This window comes from Varroa destructor, unplaced genomic scaffold (genome assembly GCF_002443255.2).
Source record: "Varroa destructor unplaced genomic scaffold, Vdes_3.0 BEIS01000004.1, whole genome shotgun sequence".
Classification (NCBI taxonomy): Eukaryota; Metazoa; Arthropoda; class Arachnida; order Mesostigmata; family Varroidae; genus Varroa; species Varroa destructor.
Window position 1 is genome coordinate 11,791,275 of NW_019211457.1, and position 20,874 is coordinate 11,812,148.

General features: G+C 42.3%; 1 protein-coding gene across 6 annotated transcripts in view; it reads right to left on the reverse strand.

Moving 5' to 3' along the window:
- Nucleotides 1-20,874, reverse strand: part of LOC111249659 (uncharacterized) — a 48,477-nt gene that overhangs the window by 19,253 nt on the left and 8,350 nt on the right. For 4 of the 6 annotated variants that reach the window (XM_022803812.2, XM_022803804.2, XM_022803805.2 and 1 more), the window contains exon 1: nt 18,640-19,645. The exons of 1 other annotated variant lie outside the window; for it this stretch is intronic. In XM_022803812.2, the coding sequence (XP_022659547.1) occupies nt 18,640-18,742 (103 nt within the window). In that variant the 5' untranslated portion in view covers nt 18,743-19,645. Of the gene's footprint in view, nt 1-18,639; nt 19,646-20,874 lie in introns of those variants that run through there. One more of the 6 variants, XM_086986401.1, reaches the window with a different exon arrangement.

A 20,874-nucleotide genomic window follows, 5' to 3' on the forward strand; every position in this document is an offset into this window, starting at 1 on the left:
TATATATATATATATTAAGCGTTATTTGACGATTCTCTGCTATCTTTTTGATAATCCCATAACTGTAGAAGAGGCAAGTCATCTTCGCTTCCCTCGATTGAAACTTAATTAGCACCTTTAAGGGAATTCTGTGGAGACCGAAATCTGATGGTGTAAGGTCTGAAATATATGCCAGCGACCCATGATATGATTTTTCTCTTGGCGCCAGCCTGAGCTTTGGCGCGGATTGTGGGGCACTTTTTTTTATTTACACTTTAATGTTGTATGTGATATATTTTTTTTTTTCTATCTCTCATAATCAACCGCTTTATAAATGGCTGAATTTTTGTAATTAAGAAATATAGTCGAACACATATATACATGTGTATAGTAGCCAAGTCTTGAAATTTTTTTATCAGGCCAATAAATAATTTAGAACTGTTTGCTAGGGTAAGTTTAGTTTTTGAATGATGTTATGGCTATTCATTTTTTTCATCAGTTTCCTTAACAATCGGTCAATCATTACCGAAATTTTCGAAAAGCGAGAGAGAGAACGTATATTTATCATAGGGAGAGCACTCTCCCTTTTTTTTTTCTATGGACCTGAGTAGCTTTTATACCCGTATCGTAATAAGATTATAAAATGCAACAATTTGCTAAATAAAATAAAAAAAAAATACAACAACATCTGCTACTAACAAATCTTAGCTTTCATCATAAGAGCAACGTTGACTCGGCGCGATTCATTTGAGATGCATGACTTTGAAGACATCTAGTAGAAAAAACAGTTAAAACCCACAAAAAAACAGTAAAATAAATATATATGTACATGTACGTACTAAGTCGTTTAGTATAGAATGTGATACTGGATAACCACTTACAAATTTCACTGAAATATCCAGCCGACTTTAACATTTGGATTAATATTTGTGCGCTAAGTAGTCAGCTTACGGACGATTTCGAACAATAAAAGCCGGTGATTCTAGCTGGGGTCGTTGGGTAGATGTTATTAAAGTAAGATTAATTTTATCTAGAGGCCAAGCCACTCATGGAGGTTTTAGAAAGTATATGAGACTACATAAATGGTAGAAAATTAAAGCTTCGATGGATCTGGCTGTCGTCCCGCCCATCAATTTTCCCGATCGCGTACAATTACCAAAGGCACCCGTATATTTATGATAACAACAGCAACAAAAGTAACCATCTATACATTATATTAGACGTACAATAAAACTCGAAGAGGAGCCGCTAGGATACCGTCATTGTAAGGCGCGTTGATGTTTCTACCAGCATCGTGCGCGAGAGGCAGCGGCTCGCGTACCACAAGACCTTATCGGAGGATGTCGGAAAGCCATTTTTGATGTTCTCGAAACAGAAGCGGCACCAGCATTTCTCCAAAGAGCTTGCTAACGGCCTGTAGTTACCGAAGCTGAGTTCACCATCTGGGTAGAAATATATGGCCTGCTGGTCGGGCTAAGCCTAGAGCCAAATAATGGGCCTGCTACACCCGTGGACGCAGGCTGTGTTGGCGTCTATTGGCCTTCATTCACACACCATTACATTCGTCGTCTATTGTATGTAATGTAAGGAAAGGCTTTCATATCTTTACCTGAACTAATTATTAAAACAAGAAAAAGTCAACAAAGTCGAGTGACCTTAAGTCGGAGATCCTTCGCATGTCTCCAGAATTTTGTAATTTCGACATTTGATATAATTATGTAAATAGAAAAAGATTATATGTATATATAGAATACCTAGGCGCTAGAATGTCTGATGAAGGCCCAATTTTTAAATATGATACTCTTACTTTTTTTTTACTCGAGAGTAAAATAAAACTAAGAAAAATGTTTTGGGCTGTTTTGGATTGCATGGAAGTGCGAGCTGAAAGGCGTGTATGGTTCTGTGGGTGTCCAATTAACGTGTCTTTGTGAAGGATTAGGCAGAGGTTATGGACGCAACTTCTACTTTGTAGTCACTATTCGACGCTGAAATGATTAATGATGGATCATTTTTTTCGTCCTTCGGAACGCCTATTACGACCAGCTGATCCTCGCAGGACATGAGCACTATTTACAGTAGACGAAGTAATTTGTGACACTTCAGCCCGCTCAGTATGTCCATACGAAGTTCGTTCGGAATCGTATCCGTATTTAATTCATTTGAGACGTTTGGCATGAAACTGGGATCTGTACTATAGGACTGGCTAATAAAGCTAATCTATATGACGCCCCGCTTCGTGTCACGTTATCATTACTAGGTCACGTAACAGTTAGATATCATCAGAATACCATTGAATTTGAATATTCGAAAGACAGGACGTAACAGCAGAACACCAAGCGCGTTATTTTTTTTTATAGATTTTCTTTTTAGAAAAGCAACTTAGCAACTTAAACCATCACCAATGTAAGTAACAGCTTGTACTCCGATCAAGCTACTATATCGGCGCGGTTTATTTATTATAGCAAATTTACTGACCGAAATGGTCGAATGGTAGCAGAGTGCTAATAGAATCGAGCCTGCCAAGTGATAACATTTATGGCTTCGGCTAGCACGTAAGGCTATGCCAATGGCACAATAGCTAACGAATCTTATACTTTGATAACTAGTAAAATCTAGCGGATGTCTTCGTATGGCGCAGGCTTTCCCATAACATTTGCTCAGTAGTTATCGTCGTCCACTATGGCACAACGCACGACTTCTCACGGTAGGTAATTAAAAACTGAAATATTAAAGGGTTTCAATTGGGGATTGTCAGTAATCACGGCTTTACCTCCTCTTACCAGGTCCAATTACCTCGCTAAGACGTTTCTACTGCACTTGTTCTTCTAGTCCTAAGAATTCTAATTCTTAGGACTAGAAGAATGAGTGCAGTAGAAGAACGACTAGAGTAGAAAGACTAGAAGAACGAGAATTCGAAATCCAACAATTCGCAATAGGAGTCAACTTTGCAAGGCATCACTCAACTAAGATTACTTTTTTTTTTTTGAGTAATTGACAATCTTTTCAAATGAATTTAATTCGTTCGAAGCTGGATCTAAATCTTCTTGGGCCAAAAGAACGTAGTCCGATTGTACAGCTGCCTCCCCTAAGGATCGTACGCTGCTCATACAGATCTATTACTTAGACAATAATTTTTTCCAAACGTCCATGATGCCAGCTTTTTCGCAGCAGAGTTTGTTACGACTCCAAGCTTGCGCAATGTATTTTACTGCCTTCTTAGTCGATAACTTTCTTCGTCTTGAAAGCCACTTTTTTTTTGTGGTATGCGTTGATACTTAGCCTATACGTTTATAAGTCTATATAAGGCTCTAACTTACCGTTTCTTGCACGCACTTCATCTTTTTACTACGAAGCATCTGTTATACATCGGTAACAAAATAGACACTTAACGCTTTTAGAAAATGAAATAAAGCGGCGTGAAGATATATTATTTTGACGAATCTTCAACACCGAACGTGGAACTAATCGTTCTCTCTAGTATAAGGAGCATACCCATCATTGTGTTCGAATGCCGTACGTAATCAAAGGTCCTAAGATTAAATTAAGTGATCTTCCCTCACGTTAAGCTTTTTGAAGATATGAAACGCACACACAAAAACTGGTAACGTTGCTCGAAATGGTAGACGAATACCCGAGAACAACAGCGGCACAGAGAGACTAACTGCTTTTTTTTTTATAGGCTCTGAAGGCAATTTACTTAGTCCAGCGTGTATGTTTTACCCTATCGGAGACCAAACACTAATTTAGCATTTGATTAATGTTCTATTATTATATAGTTGCTTAGCTCCTAAAAGCTTAACGACGACGTTGTTTGTACTGTTGAGTAGACCGAAACCGCTAGGTACCGCCTGTGGGACACGCCCGCTGACAGGTGGAAGCGGCAATGAACGCGTCTTCATTCATTTAAAAGTGAAGATAAAAAGAGACCGGGTCAGGAAGAGTAAAAAGCGCTACAAACTCGATTGGTCGGGCCGGCGTTTATTTGCCGCGCGTGTCTAACGTATCCTGTAGTAGTAACGATGCTAGCAGCACTAAGGGCCTTCTGCTCGTTCTGCTATTCACGCATCTTAGCCAATCAGCGCCTATTTTACTACTGTCGCTAAACACAATGGAGCCAGCCACTGGCAATGACATCAACAAATTCAGTGCAGAAAAAATCATCGTTTTTCCCTTTGGCCCTTGAATAACATGAATTTACTACTTGGAGAAATATATTCCCTTTATCTTTGGATGCTAAATCATTTACCCATCCCTAATCCGAACTGCTGCGCTAGAAATAAGCTTGAGAAGCCTTTGCGTACGACCGGTCGAGTCCTCCGACAGTTTACGCTACGACCACTTAGAAAAACCGCTGCCACCGTCACATCTGCGTCTTTAAGCGATCAATCGCAGAGAGATATGGATTAGTGTGACACAAAATTTTACACTGTTGTGTATATAGTACTGTGTACGTCAAAGCGGACAGACGCGTCCTCTCCTGTAGTAGCGGTAGAGTATTTACTGTTTTTGGCTTTACTCTTTAAAACTCTGACAGGCTGGATCGCTTTACTTCGGCGCAACAGAAAGGGGTCCGTAAGAATCATTCTCAACCAGTCAACCGCCCACTAGTAAACGCTGCACGACTATTTAAGTGCGAAATCGATTCAAGAGCCTTAAGCCGATCTGACGGACGGTCATCCAAAAGGCGACTGCTATACGATAGTTGCATCGACTGATAGGGCAGGGAATGCAGCCTATATAGTAATAATAATAATACATTCACGATGTAAAAGGCACAAATACGTACTGACCTGTAACGTTAACCTAACAATACTGACACGTTTAAAGTAAGCAGAGACGGGAATTGTTTTAAAAAAAAAATCGTCGGTACTACTAAACTAACTATTATCTAGAACCCATACTGCTACAGTCAGCTGCAACCGTTTCTTAATACAAAAACAAGAATTCAACTAGTAAGGACAGGTAGTTTAATGAAACCTCATATATATTTGAAAACGACGTTTCTGTCCGTATCCTATATCGTGGCCAGGTAAATATATGTGTTGTTAAGGGTTTTTATACATGCGTCTACCTTTTATATGTTCAATCATCCTGCATTCAATTCGTGAGATATTAGTACGGGGGTCGTTCAGCGGGGGGCCCGCTTTATCTTTCGTGGTACGTTGTACGTCCGATATTGCCGTTAGACATCCTAGCAGAGGGCTGGCTTCGCGCAAGAAACGAAGTGTAACTATGCCCGGGTTCGAATCTGGACCATAACGTATCCCTTAAACTTGCTAGCAAATACGTTTCCTATTACACTATGACGGGGACGCTGGGGCCCCCTGGGACAACTAGATCCACTTTTGGACCTCGCTGAAACTCACGAAGAGCAGGCTTACATTGCGGCGAGTTGGTCTTGATGTACTATATACTATTATTTTTTTATACTGGTCAATTGAATCAGTGGAATCATGAGCCCGCAGTACCTGTGCCTCTTATGGACGAAGAGAGGCGTAAGACGTGCTGCTTGTTGCAATGGCTACAACTACCGCAATTAGCAACGTGCAGGTGTCGTTTCGTGCATATACTCATAATATAAAATATGTGCTGACGCACGTTCATAACATATAATAGGATAACGAGTGTTTATATGAGTAGACAAGGTTAAAGGTCCTTCACCCGAATGACTATAGTCCTGTGTATTCCGGTGACGCCCACTTGCGGTAATGTTCGTTACGACTGGAGCCCATATAAGGCTTCCTAAACCGTTTCACTGTCGCGTTCGATTCGTCATCGAATCACTTTGTCTCTATACAGATATCAGATACAATGATAAGAACGCTTGTACCCTGTTAACTACGGTATTATATGGCACAATGGCTCGTTCAAGCTAATGAAATATCTAAATTTTCATGTATGTGTTATTGAAAGTATAAGTTTACTCTAGACACGCCGAGACCTTATTTCCATGTGTTGACATAAAGACACACAGATTAGTGACAGGCTTTCATTTGCGTTCATCGTATAGTTTAGCGCTTACAGATCCGTTCGAACGGCAACAAAAAGTTGCCGTTCTATGGGAAATCAGAACAATTACAGATGAGGCTGAGCTCCCGCCTTTTACACAAGCAATAATCGGTCTGGATCAGAAAAACAACAGTTAGAGTCAGACGACTTAGCCATGTATAGATTAGACAGGTTCCAAGTGAAGCAAGCTCTAGCCCGGCCCACAAATTTGGAACTGACCGTAAACTTAACCGAGACAGAGGCAATGAAGCTACAGGAAAGACAGCGTTGACTAGTACTTTGTGCCCTGTCCGCAAAAGCTAGCTTCAGCGTTTGGAGTTGTTTTTTTCTGTGAAGAGCCCAAGTTTCACTGAACACTTCACCAAACGATGCAAAAAGAAGAGCATTGGCTGTACAAGCCACCGAGCCGCCTCATCGCTTACTCCTGACAACCCCAATAGCTGCTAACTTGCTCGACCTCAAGGTAGCTCCTATAACAACCTATGGGCTGCGCGTCACTTGGGAAGATCCTACAGTGGAAAACGTGGAACAATTAAATGGCACTAAACCCTCCTCTTTCAGAAGAACACGGACGGAAGCTATTTAGCGTGACTCGAGGTCGCCTCGCGTGTCTCTTGGTTGATTCGTCGTTGCTGTCCAAGAATGTACGTCGTCACTTTGAGCCTCAGCGATACAAACCTTCGAGAACAACCCTAGGGATCCGGAGCCACGGTTTGCAGAGATAAATGACGATTCCTGAGATTTGGGCGCGACGAGGAGTGGCAAGTGGTTAAATAAACATGGCGCCACTCGTTTCGCCGTGCATAGGTTCCACCAGAAATCAGACCTTTTCATATAAAGCCTGTAGACTCATGTAGGTGCTCCAAAGCAGCCAAAATCATGATTGATATCGTGTCGCTCGTTGTGTCCTGGCATCATATTCAGGACGTCTGGCAGATATCTTGGATTAGTTTTATAAGATCGACAAAACTCGTATAATGCGTATCATACGAAGTGCTTTACGTGGTTCTGTACACTTCTCCTAATATATTGTGCCGCTAGCCTGTATATATAAAGTTTTCATCTAGTTTGTCTAGCAAAGGTGGGTAAATGAAATTTAATAGATTGTTATCCATTCAGATTCACATTAAACCAATAGCCAACTGAGATGCTCAGTCAACTCACCATCATACAGTATCTGACGCATTGCAATGAAATAAACAAACTAAAATTTGTTGGAAGCAAACACCGTTTACAGCTAGTGCTGGATACTTTTCGATACGTTCAGCCATTATAAGACAGTAGCTTCGTATGTATTGTAGCACCATTTATTGGATGTCTAAGAATAAGTGCATCCGAGACAAAATTTACCGCTTCGATCTACGATATCGAAGATACACGTTGGTAGCGCAGACTGCACCCATGACCCGCCCACTGACTCACGAAATGTATGCGCCCATCTAGGATGCTTATTGCAAACCAAGCGAATATATGGCAAATGGCTGTATCTATGAGTGCGTGTAGTTTCATTGAAAACTTGCCACTACTTCAAAGATACCAAAGTCCACTCTTTAGACGATAACACTGAATACACTCCTGTTCCCGGGCTGAAAGCCTTTCTTATGACAGCTCCTAATCTTTTCGGGTGGCGCCTTTTGAAAAATCGTTGCTTTGATTTTGATTTAGTTTTATAAGTTACCGCTCGGCTCCGCTGTTTTGGACAAATCGGTTTCGAACTTAGACGGCCTTTTTTTCTTGTTATTAGCGACTTAATAAACACTCGCTCTTCCAATAGAGACAGCGCGGCGTATTGGCCCATGGCAACCGAGCTGAACTTCTACCTTGCCACTCTATAGACATATATACTTTTATTCGCTCTTTTGATAGCTCTGTTACTTCGCAGCGCCTATCTTCTTGTGTCAAAAGCGATAAATCTCGCTCAAGTTAAATCTGACACCCATTGTCGAGATAAAGACTCTCTAAGGCGGTAACAGCTGTTAGCGGTAATAACCTTAAGCCATCGCAGGATCCCTGTTGCTGCTTCAGCAAGGAATAACCCGGTCCCGCACAATCAGCAGCAGGCATAAGGGGCTGCTGTTATGCTTCAGAGCTCCATAAGCGTTACAAGATCACCGTCATCAATTGAAGAAGCCAGGGGGAATTAGAAAGCAGAGGTTATGACTCTACGAGAGCCAGAGACTGGGGCGCGGGGTTCCTTTTGCAGAAAGCACACAGACAGTGTTACCTGTTCGTTCCTGTCTGCCTAAACGGCCGCGGCTGCTGCCGTATGAAAGCTCACTAAACCCCGATCTCTATGACGATCGGTTTATGCGCTGCAGGCGCGTCGGAGGAGGCCAAAGTTCTAGGACAAAAGGGTAGACTCTGGAGGGGGACAGGGAACCAGATACTGGTAACATGAAGATGATCATGTGGAGGTACTTTAATCGCGCGTCTCGTACCTCGCAGCTCAGTAAGAGAATACTATTTAACTTTGTTTGTCATAACGACGGCTAAGCCATAGAAAAGTCGTTTTACGGCAAAACTACAAGAGTACTTGGTTTTATGATTTTTTTTTGTCACGCTCCTGCTACTGCTAGAGACAAATATATATTACGTTCGATGTGTGAAAACTTTGATTTTAATCTTAAAAGGCAAAGCTATAATCATTGAACAGGCTTAAAATATGTTTATGATAATTTTCCATGTTTTCCATGGAATATATTTTACAGAGAAGCAGGCTGGTACTTACAATAAATCAACAAACACTGTTTTACTTGTGTACTAGCACCATGAGTGATGCCATTTCCACGCTAGTATTAATTTCGTTTTCTCATGTAAAGAGGATAAAAATTGTACATGTGTGCTTCGTTGTGCCCAACTGTGTTGGTACTTCATCTACTTTATTCCTGACTCCCCGTTGATGGCCCAGTGTGGGTACCCCGAGTTTGGTAGCTCAGCCGTCGTCATCGCTGTTCTCTTCCTTTCCCTTCTTCAGTTTCTCTGTTTTCTTCTGCGCCGCCGTCGTCGTCGCCACCTAGGCTGACGAACGGACGCGCGGGCGGGTGGTCGGTGGGTCTCTCTGGTCAGTCAGCAAGTCAGCTGGCTGAGACCCGTCGTTTGCCATTATCCTGGATTAAGGCCATGAGAAGAGTCGGCCTGAGCAGTTGCATTAAGCACTCGCTAAGCTAACTCCTAGCCTGGCGCTCATAGCAGGGGTAGCGCCGGTGGAATCGGCGGCAATGAGGCCCAACCGCTGAATTCGGCATTGTCGCAGTAGCGCCAGTGACCGCCTCCGTCAACATCAAGTATTTAAGCAGTGACGGTGCTACCCGACCGTCCAGCTTTTCCTTTCCCGTTCTCTGCCTCTGCAGTTGAGTGATCGCTACATATAACGAACGCTATGATAGCGGCGGCAGTTCGGTGGCAAGCCGTCACCTAAGCTCGTAGGCCACCCGATCCCGTATACGGGCGTCTCATATTATTCAACGGCGGCAGATGGAATGGAGGGACGGAACTTGGGAGCAGGCGAACGAGCAATTGAAACAGAGATATCAGATTGACCCGCTTTGCCCAGATCCCAGTTGAGTAAAATGCTGTCACCATTAAAAGCTAAAGGGGTATTGACTCGAGCGCCGGCCGGCGATCGCTTCTTCCTGGGAACCTGAAGACATATGTGCTAGCTAAAGCGAATAATAGAACAGCTCAAATAGCTTCATTTCGGACTTCAGAACTCGTAGAATAGCCGATTGGCACAGCTGGGCGACAAAGTGGAACAACAATATAATTCGAAATACTATTATAAAACGTTAACAGCATATGTAATCGTGGGGAGTTAATAAGAGAACGTTGCTTCAGTGTCGTCTGCCATTTTATTCCTAAGTAACGTCTTCCAAAACTTCGATGCTTAGAAAAAGAGAACTGCACGATGGCGCACTTTGAAAAATAAATTACATTTCAACGTAATATGTATTGTTAGCTCTGCATCAGTTAAGGTTCATATCGTAGTTCTCATTAATATTTTAAGTAGCTTGGCCAAAAGGGTTTCTTGTTATTTAGGCCAGATGTAGTCATCCACACATAAGATAAACAGCCACCGCTTGGACATTAAAAATCGAGATCTGTTGGTCCCCCAATACATAAACATAATCCGAGGCAGAGCAGAAGGTGCGGGTCATTCTTGCATGGAGTGCGTGATATCAATGTAAATCTCGTCGTGCTCGGATCTTTATTCCCACCAGGAGATTTAACGAACAAATATTTCCGTTAAGGAAGAAGCTCGGCGCACAGACACAACAGATCTATTCAATAGTGGACCTTGATATTGGCCCACGGCTGCTGAGATTAAGATAGACCGAAGTAACTATCAATCAAACCACCTGTAATGAATAACAACTCGTGTTTGCTGCGTCAGGGAGCCGGTCCTAAAACGCTCCTGAATCACATCATTAATAGCGCTTGAAGACACCGCAAAGGACAGCAGTTAGTATGTAGTAGAAACAAAAGTGGTGATTAATGAATTGGGTTGTTAGGGCATGGCGCGACTTTTATAGCAACTCTTGTAAATCTCTTAGATATCTATCTCTACGCTGAGTCGTATTGTGCGAAAAGGAACTAGTTCTTAAACTCTATAAGCCAAAAGGCCCTCGTAGATTTGAGCAGCGTACGCTATACACGTACTATTGGCGGAGGCTTTATAAGGGCTTATTCCTTATCGATTTCAGGCAATCGTTTAACATACCGAACCCATATAACTATTGGGAATCATAGTTACATATTAATCGTTAAGCAAAAGAAAATCGTTAGGGTATTGTTCAACGCATGAGCAAATCCCCTTGATGTTTTATTGTGCGTTACGGCATAGGCCGTAACCAGCCACGTATATTCCTTCTCCTAGCTCGTATCGAGATGGTCCTTCGTCCTCTCATCGAGAAACTGTATTTCATCATCACTACCGATACATTCCGGCGCATACATAGTGACGCATTAAGGCATCGTTCTTTTCCGCATGTTTCATATAACATATACATCATACACTGCTAAAGACATGAAACAAATTACCAGCAATTTGCAGCTCTTCTTGTCATAGTTGCTACGGTAAATTATAATGGTACGGTGTTGTGGACGGCACAGTATGTCAAGGAGCAAATCGATCATCAGCCTTTTGTGTAGGCAGCCTAGAATATTCGATATTCTATGTACGTGAACATTTTTATCGTTTTTTGCTAAATACAACAAGGGATAGATACGAGTGGTGATAATACCAAGCATCGAAGTCGTCAGTTAGACACACACTAAGATATACAGGCCATAGAAGAACATAGGCTGAGTTATAGATTGCTCACACGATGTAGTATAATACAATAATTTGCTGATATAAATTGTTTTTTTAGCTCCTATTTTTACTTTTATCCTACTTATTTTACCTACTATTTTTACTTGATCTTATTTTTAGTAGACGCGTGAGGTGACCCGCGCCAACCATTAGCAAATCGACCTCGTACCATCATCGCCGGTGCCGCGTTGATAGGAAACACCTCCCCACGGCCTTACCGTATTTCGAGGTCGATAGATTGTGTATTTACGATGTGGGCCGTATAGTAGCGTAAAGCACGCTTTAGAAATCGCTATCACCACAGGCGTTGGGTTCATTTTTGCTGGTATTCATAACAATGTCGTTCGTCACTCACTTAATTGCGTGACGGGTCTATGAAACCAAATGGTGTTCAATGTTAGCATCGAAAGAAGCTCGGCAGGAATTATCACTGCTTATGGGTCCCAGTACTTCCCATAATGACAGTGACGCCACGGGGTAATTTGGAGCACGTGCTGAAACTATGGATCTGAGATGGAATTCTGCACTGGACATATGTGCAGGAAACGAATGCGATATCCTCGGCTAGTGCTAGCGATAGACAAAGCAGGAAAACGAATGGTATATATACATATATATGTAGAGAGAGTGAGAGAGAGAGAGAGAGAGAGAGAGAGAGAGAGAGAGAGAGAGAGAGAGAGTGGCTGACGAGAAAAAATTGACTCCGGGAAAACTAGATTATACGATTGGTTCAAGTGAGTAGAATCTAACGATTCATCGACATCTTTCTACCGTCGATGACTCAGGTCGGCTTCACTAGCCAAAAATGCGTCTTCTTCTATTTGGGGGAAGATTGGGTGAAGTGCTAGCGGGGGGTATTTCTTAAAGCTATGACTATCTGTAGAAGTACATAAAGTTGAAGCATTCATTTATTACCCTAGAGCACACTAAGTTTGTTAGCTCACTACAGTTAGTCGGTAAGAGCCCACACAGTAGCAAATGAAACAAAAAAAAAAAACAGTTTATATGGATCGTTATGAAACACTTATGACAGGCTTGGTCTTCATTTTAATAATCCTTTTTAACAGATCGACGTACATATTGAAGTGTAATAGCGTTGTTAGGATCTAACACAATTATGCTGACACATGCGGTCATTTCGGCAAATTAAAACTTAAGAAACTCAAAAATTACGTATATCCATAACTGCTCACAGCAGTTTCCAGAGCAGTTCATACTATCGACTTTATCATACCAACCAACACTACTTACTAGATAATAGAAAGGCACTGCCATCCGCCCCGCAAAGCTAGCCCTCAAACGTATCATATCTACGGCCCGAGTGATCAGACAAGGCCCATCTATCCTCACGCGTTGCGGCTCATACACTACGAAGATATGTTGTACATACATATAATTCGGAACTATTGCTACAGTCATAGCACGAAAAAGTATTGACATATTGACCCGGTGAGCTTTCGATCCTGCAGCAGACTTGTATTTACCTCTTCTGCTTTATCTAGACTCTAACGTATCGCCCGCTAGCTTAGTTCCACAGCTGTTCGTATTCTACCATTATACAGGAGTAGCACTCAATGACAGCAATGCTACTAGCGGGGGGTTGTAGAAAAGAGGCAAGGCGAAAGGGCCGATAGGAAGGGAGAAAAATTGGGCAAGGCCTTCATAGTTCGATATGGTGGGAATGTGTTGTTGGGCGCCATCACCAGAACTGTGTGCCTTTTGGTTGCAGTGAGACATGGTTTCATCTATTGCCAATACGACAACGAAGTCTAGCTTTTCTTCGACGCCCGAGAACCACCTCTGCATTACCCCCGCGCCGCTGATCCTTCCACTTCGTAATGGACACCCTGTTCCTTAGTCATATCGACATCCTCTTGCTTAGCTGTAGTCAGATAAAATCTGGCAAAAATTATCATCATTTCGACCTGTCACCCTTTATCTATTGTAGTCATATTGTATAGTTCGGCTGCTGCACCATTGCGCTGTTCTTAGTAGACCAACTACAAATTGCAGTGTGCGTCTTCTTTCTCCTGTAGGACGCAATTCCGGGTGACTTCCTCGCAGTGACAGACTAATACCGATGCGTTACAAACATATTCATGTCGTCTGCAGTATAAGTAGAATATGGCCCTAGGTAAGTGAGAATAGACTAATGGGACGCGTAAAGTGCCAACAATGCATAACCTCGCGGCACCAACATCGGCAGGGCTTCCTGTTAGTTGAAATCTAGTAAAGTTTCTCTTAAAAGGCCCACTTCGATGGGCAATGGCCTGTCGTAACGGTACCTACACATTAATAGTGTATTCTTAACAGGTCTGCGATTAGGTATAAAGTCTTAATGGCAAAGAAGTGGATTAACGTCCTTAGGTACGGTCGGCGGTAATTGGCAAAATCAGGTGGAGAATTTGCCTTCTATGGCAATAAGTGATTGCGGCTAAATATCTCCTGCAACTATTATAATGCTACAAAGAATATAGGATTAGATTGTTTCGTATGAGATACGAGAAGCTGAAACTTAGAATTTTCAAACTTCTTTACAGGCATGGTTCATTTATTGACAATCGCTCTATCATTAGCTATGATTCTCAATGACTGGCCTGTTCGGCCGCTGCGAAAATCTAGAGCACATTATTAAATAGAGACAATTTTAAAATAATTTTGGAATTTAATTGACTCCAGTCATAATCGCTGGAGGAGGTGCCTTTTCACCTTCTCCCCCTAAATTGTTGACGGTGGATTTCAGCTGCAATCGACTAACCAGGACTAATGAAACTTCCCAAACGAATAAAGAGTTCTTTTGTTTAGCACAGGATCTTCCTTGCTCTAATTGCTGATTTACCATGATGGCTATCACAGGGACACGGTGGTACTTAGGATCAGCCGGCTCTTGCATGAGAGATAGTTTCACAATTATTCGAGGTACTTGAGATCAAGTGATCCGTTGTCAACTGGCATTGTCATTAGTGTGCACGGAGTTGAATAAACATACATTTTCTATGTCGTGTGTATTTATTTAGAACATCTTCATATGTTGCCATAGTCTGACCACCTTCATAGCCTGACCGCCACAATAAGCAACGAGATAATCGAGCAACGAAAAAATCTAGATTGGGCTGAGTATTGTTCTTACTGTACCAAGGATCCCTTTTTTTTTCGGCCAAAAGAAGTTGGTTCTGTAGCAGAAATAGCATTCGAAAATGGCGCGGAAATTTGAAAGCAAAAGGTTGCATAACGCAAGTAAATGACATGGTCCACTTAAACCTTTTTGTTAAGTAACTCAAACAATGACGCATCGAACATGATGACTCGTGGCCATCTGTTTCTCTCTTGCTTTCTTATGTAGGAGTTAATGCTGCTGAGGTACTGTGTGCCATTTTTGACGGTGCCACGGCACCGACTCTTGGGAATATTCTTTTCGATATATCATCCGTTCTCTGAAAATTATGCTCGCTTCTGTCGCCTTCGATGCGATAATCGGAAAACAAACGATTGAACTTTTTTTTTTTCAATATACTGCATGCGCAATACCCTGAGCCTTGATCAACGCTCTGAAAAACAATACGTTCTATATCCTGTGGCCTGGTAACGCTTTCTACAGGCCGCAGGCCTATGATTCGCATATGGTCAGCAATTGTTTCCGTTATAAGGGGGAAAATTTCCGAAGCGCCGAATCCCGCTTGTGAGAAAGCAGTTAGAGATACGGCGTCTCGCCGACCCAGTGTCTACAGGATGGATAGCCACCACCGCTGGAATTGGTTCTCAGAGAAATACATGTGCAGTACTTAATTGTTGACTGTGAATCATATGAGTGGGAAAATAATATAGGATTTATTTTGATTTCATATATCATGCAATTGATCTATTTTTCGTCGGCTGTTTATCGTGCGGCAAATATATGGAGGAAGTACGTTGTTCATACCGTCTGCTTAATTTTAAAAGTAGTCAAATCTTACGAATATTAATGACGATTTCGATACGTTAATTATTATTATCTTAATTATTATCTTATTAATTATTAATTATGAACTTTACGATCCATAGATATATATTCTGCTTATAGAGTATACAGCCTGGCCACATCATCTGATTCTTCTATGAATCTGCTATATAATTCACATTGGTTTTTTTTGCGTAAGCTTATGTTGTTTGCAGAGACTATCACGGCAGTGCGCGGGCGCGATTTGTCATTGAAAACCGTTTGGCTTTGCTGGAAGATTATGCTTTGTCAATCAACTCAGTTTCAACATGGCCAATGGAATTACTCAAGATCAGGATGTCAAAAAAATATTGACCAGTATTTATTAATTTTCTAACACTGGTCTCCTGTGGACCCTGAAGATAACCTCAGCTGAAACATGGAAATTTACTTTTGAGACTATGGATACGAGTTAGAAGCGCGAGCAGCTCGCTTGCGCTAAAGGCTTAACAGACGAGATGGTTAGAAAGCAAACGGATGAGTATGTTCTAGGACCACTACAACAACAGCAAGACAGACTGACAGAACACGCAACGACAACGCCATCAGCAGCAATAGGACAAACGTTTCAGGACAGGCTTCCAGATGACAGCCTTCGCGCGGTTTGGCCGTAGAATTTGTAGAGAGAAAAAGTGCCACTACCGCTAGCGGCTGAGCAGACCACTTAGGACGGGGACTAGAAAGCTACAGAGCAATGCATCGGCAAGAGAAACTGGCCAGACGAAGCTCAAAGTCGTCACTTGGCAGTTGTGTGTCTTTCTGCTGCAGGCTTTTAAGATCCTGTCCGCTTAGACCACTAAGAACAACACCGGTAACGACTGGCGCCCAATGTTTCTCTGGTCTTCTCTTTATCTCTGTGAAAAGCCGTCGTTGTTAGTGAGAGTACTCGGCGTTCTGTGCCTTGCTGTTGTCTTTGTGGGAACGGCGCGACGCCGCCATAGCCTTTCGCGCCATCCGGGGACGAGCAGTCGTTGCTCTGGACAGCAAAAATATCAAAGAAGAGGGAAGAGTAACCCAGGCAATGGCCTACAGACGTAGCTAGATGAAAAGAGACCAAGATGAAGTTGCTTCTTACGCAGTTTCTTTATTTTTCTGCCCTCATTCCCCTCCCACCCCGCTGCTGATAGGCCGATTGCTATCGCCTGTGCTACTCGCATGTTCGAGTATCATACTGTGCAACGCGATGCAGTGGTGACGTTCTAGCCTTCGGCGGGCAAAGGGCGTCGAACTGCGGTTGACTGCAAATAGCGTATCGCTGAAGAACACCCTATGAGGGTCGGTGTCGTCCACCGTTCATGACCTCTGAGCAAATTCACACGAGCTGCATGGTGAGGAACGGACTCATAAGGAAACATCCGTGCGCTAGGAATATTGTGTAAGACAATGGGTACTCGGAAAAAAACAGAGGATAGAAAGGACAAATCCTTCTTTAATGCCTTGTGTGTAGAGCCTCGCCAGGCCGATTATATCTACCACTATTTATTCAGGTGCATAATGCGTGTCGGAGTCGATAGTTATGTAACCATAGGCTTGTCCCTCCGCCTTCTGATATTTCTCAAGGCTCATCCAGCGTTAATTAAAATGGGAGAAATTATAGCACTAGACTATAGGTCATGCTTCGTCATGTTGGCTCTCAATTATGTATTTGGAAAACCCTAACAGCTTGACTCCTAGCGTCTACGACCGCGAAATGCCGGATGTATTTAAAGCAGTAGCGTAATACTGCTCGCAGATATCAAATGCGACTTTACGGTGAGGCAATATGGAGAACTTCGATAATGATGTCCTGTAATTTAATTTTTTTCGCATTAATACACTCGACGGACGCTAGCTGCGTGCAGCAACATCAGTCAGTGTCGACTCGACTGGTCCTAGCGTCAGCTAAAATGTGTGAAGAATTGGTTGAAGAAACGCAAAGCCAGCGATGCTATCATCGGGGATGGCATTTAGACGAGCCTAAAGGTCGCCACCTGTGCGACAACGGTGAAGCAGGAACTGCACGACAGCAATAATGGCATGCCCATGGAGTGCCCACTTTTGAAGATGCTTGGGGTCATACGTACTTTTTGGTAATGCCAAAAAATTAAAATATAACTATTTATCTTAGCCTCTGGATTGTGTTAGGAATCTGACTGGTACGGCTGCTGAACCAAACTGTTGTATCTTTTGCACATAGTAAGTTAAAAAAATTTTCAAAAATGTTAGGGGCACGGACGAAGTACTAGAAATCGTCTTCGCAGTGATTTTATTTCAGCTCATATATTCCGCATTGAAACTTGGGCTAGTGGTCTCTACACTTGTCACTGGGGGCATAGGCATGAAAGCCGCCAAATTTTCGATGACCACGCGTCCTAAACTTGTGACACGGTTCAGCTTATGTCGAAATCAGTAAAGCCCAATACGCGGGCCTAAAGGAAGGCAGCGATATGTTTCGTAATAAGGTCCAGAGGGCGATATGCAGGTAGAGGGACACATGCACATAAAGGTCAAACAAAACTAACTAACAAGGATCCTGATTCACTCGAGTCGTAGCTAACTTTGTTGAATTGTTTTTTTTTTTTTTTTAAATTGTAGCACGTTTAGTATATAGCAACAACAAATATATTAAGCAAGATCATAATTTTGCATGACTCGCAATCATGGCAAGAAATATATTTTCTACCAGGGTCAATACTATTTTTTCGAGTGTCAAGGAACATCATCAACTGTCGTGGATATTTTTTAGGTTTCAGTTCCTAAGTTAAGCAGCAAAAAAGCTAGGACAATACGACCTTGCATAGTCCTATTTATTGTTGTTGTTTTAATAAGTAACTCTAGTTACACCCATTCGACAAGCCTATTAAGAGAGAAGGAGGTATATCGTTTTACGAGGACCACATCGCTAAGTTACCACTCACTGATCCTACGAGAATATTTACCCTATAAACACGTGACACGGAGGCAAAGCACGATATCGCTGAATAAACATAGCCACGCGAGCTATCGACGCTGCTTATTAAGTCACGTCTCGTAAACATTTCACTTTGCCTCGCCCTTCTCAATAGAAATGAATATTCTGGCTAAAATAACTGGTGCCGACAAACCCGTACGCGTAAATACTGTTAACAAACGTACTAACAGCAAGCAAATGGTTTACCCGATTTCAACTAATTCACGCAGTGTAATCTATGTAAAGCACCGTACTAGATTTCTAGCGAGATCCACTGCACTACATATGAAAATATTTTAAAAACACACGTTCTATCGGCTTCAAGTTTCTAAGCCTGGACCAAATATTGTCATGTATCAAATACGCATTTCAATCAAACGAAGTTGCCTTTGAGATGATCTGATACCAGGCGAGTGTAACATTTTTTAGGCTCACCTGTCTTCGAGGCCACGGTCGCTTCTGTAGAACAGAGCAAAACACTGAGTGCAAACCACAGATGGAAACTCCACCTGCGCCGGCGAGGCCTTACAAAGTACATCTTTTTTTCGTTACACCTGATCTACCTGCCCAATGCAGTTCGTATCGAGCGTCCGTTACTCCCACCGATCGCTGCCGGAAATTGGGTACCTTGGGTTCACGCACAAAGTTTTTCGATTCCCGTAAAGCCTTCCGTACTTGATTGCACCACTCCCAATTGTAGCGCACCGCATCCGCAACCCGTATCCAATAAGCATTCACTATTGTTTAAGAATTTTCACATGGTTTCTTTTTTAGTTTTTGGTCAGCGACGTAGTGAATAATAAGAGCAGCTTCTTATCGCATCCTGTATCAGGAACTGAGTCCGTCTGTCGACTAAAGTACCGCTTGCTGCTCCGCGCGCAACATGCCACTATTATTTTACGTACACGAGCAGCTACTTTTGTTCTCGGGTAAACTGTTTTAGTTTATAGCGGCGAAGCGTCGCCAGTACGTGTAAGATCTTGAAGGGCAAAGCGTATTCTACTGAACTTTCGTGTGTCGCGTCGCTATACACTGGTGGCCAGGGGTTCTAAATTACTGCGCGTTCACATTGGCCCAACCACGCCCTCTAGGAAGTCGTGAAATATCTTCTCCGACGTTCTCCAAAATTGGTCAACAAGTTTCAGAGCCCATAAAAGCATCGGACCGGTCTTTGAATTCAAGATGAACAAAATATTAGCATACTCCTTGACATGCAATTTAATCAAACAAAGTTTAACCCACCCCTCTAATTGACACTTGCCGAGTGCTTCATGTAAAACTCTTTGAGAATAATATTTTCCTATGAGTTTGCCATAACTGGGAAAGAACGGCTGTACCTCTGCTGTCCTGGGTGGAACGACTGAGTAAAGGCACTGCGCGCTCAAGCGAAACAACGCCGGTAGCGACAGCACAAACCCCCTCGATGGCTCATTCGAAACTACATCTGAGCCGTATGTTGTGATCTGATCGTTTTCTGGCCACGCGGAGAGGGTGGGCTATGCGAGTTCCTATCGGGCGAGGGAATGGTTGTCTTTTAGCCTCCTTTCCCTCCAGTACGTGTGCGGAATCCTTGCCGGTTCTCAGCCCTGTGTCACAACAAACCGGTACCGCCGACAGAACGCTTGGGTATCTCTAGCGTTCGTTGCTAGTGCGCGATCCGTGACGCTGGTTGACAAGCTTGGCTAGATATACCAATTCATGACATTTTATTGAATCCTTCCTGAGCGTAAAGGCTATTGCTTAAAGTGTTTGTTACTGAGTAGACATTCCCCTTTTTTTTGGCCACATGGCAATTAGTTGACAAAATGGCAGCGATCAGGCACCATCGACTAAAGTTGAGCAGGAACCTACGCATGAACACCGTTTGTTACTCAATATCTATAGGCCATTAATTTGCTTATCCTATTTTTTATTATATGTTTTGTTTGACAATATGTGACACTTCTGCCAAGGAAACAGAAGCGCATCCTTTTAGACAAATGTTTAGATAGCACCTTATTAACCTTTAGATGTTTTTGCCCCAGATACAATTTTGAACAAAATACGGATCAGATGTAGGCATCCTGAGTGTGTTTTGGGCATATCGTTAGACGTAAGTACAGAGTAGCCTACTCATGAATATTATTGCCGCAATTATTATTAAACGTCCTGTTAGTCCTGTTACTCTGTCGCTCCAGTTTACTAATTAGGTCTTAATCAGGTCAATATTAGGTCTACGAAGCTTTCCAAGCCTTATTATTAATTATGGAACTGCTATTACCAAGGATAGTAAATTGGTGTGTTGTTACCTTATAATATTCACAATAGTAAATCTAATATTGATTTACCAAAATTGAGATATCCATAATCGTGCATGACTCATTTGAAATACTTTCTTCACGAAGTGTTCAAGTAAAATTTGCTTAAGAAAGATTCATTTCGTTATTTAGTTAGCGTCTAGACATACTCCAGCTTGCTTGCTTGCTTGCTTGCTTCATGGGTATTCGTTCGTAATTTTTATCAGTATTTACGGTCCTCTATCACCATGTTCGTCTGTCTACTCCAGACCTGTAAAGAGTTGCCAAATACTATGTAATAGCTTAGTCTCGACATTTGTAAAAAGTCGTTTGAAAAGCTGATACTCGCTAATATTCATAAGTGATAGCCATAAACCATTTTTAATGACACCTG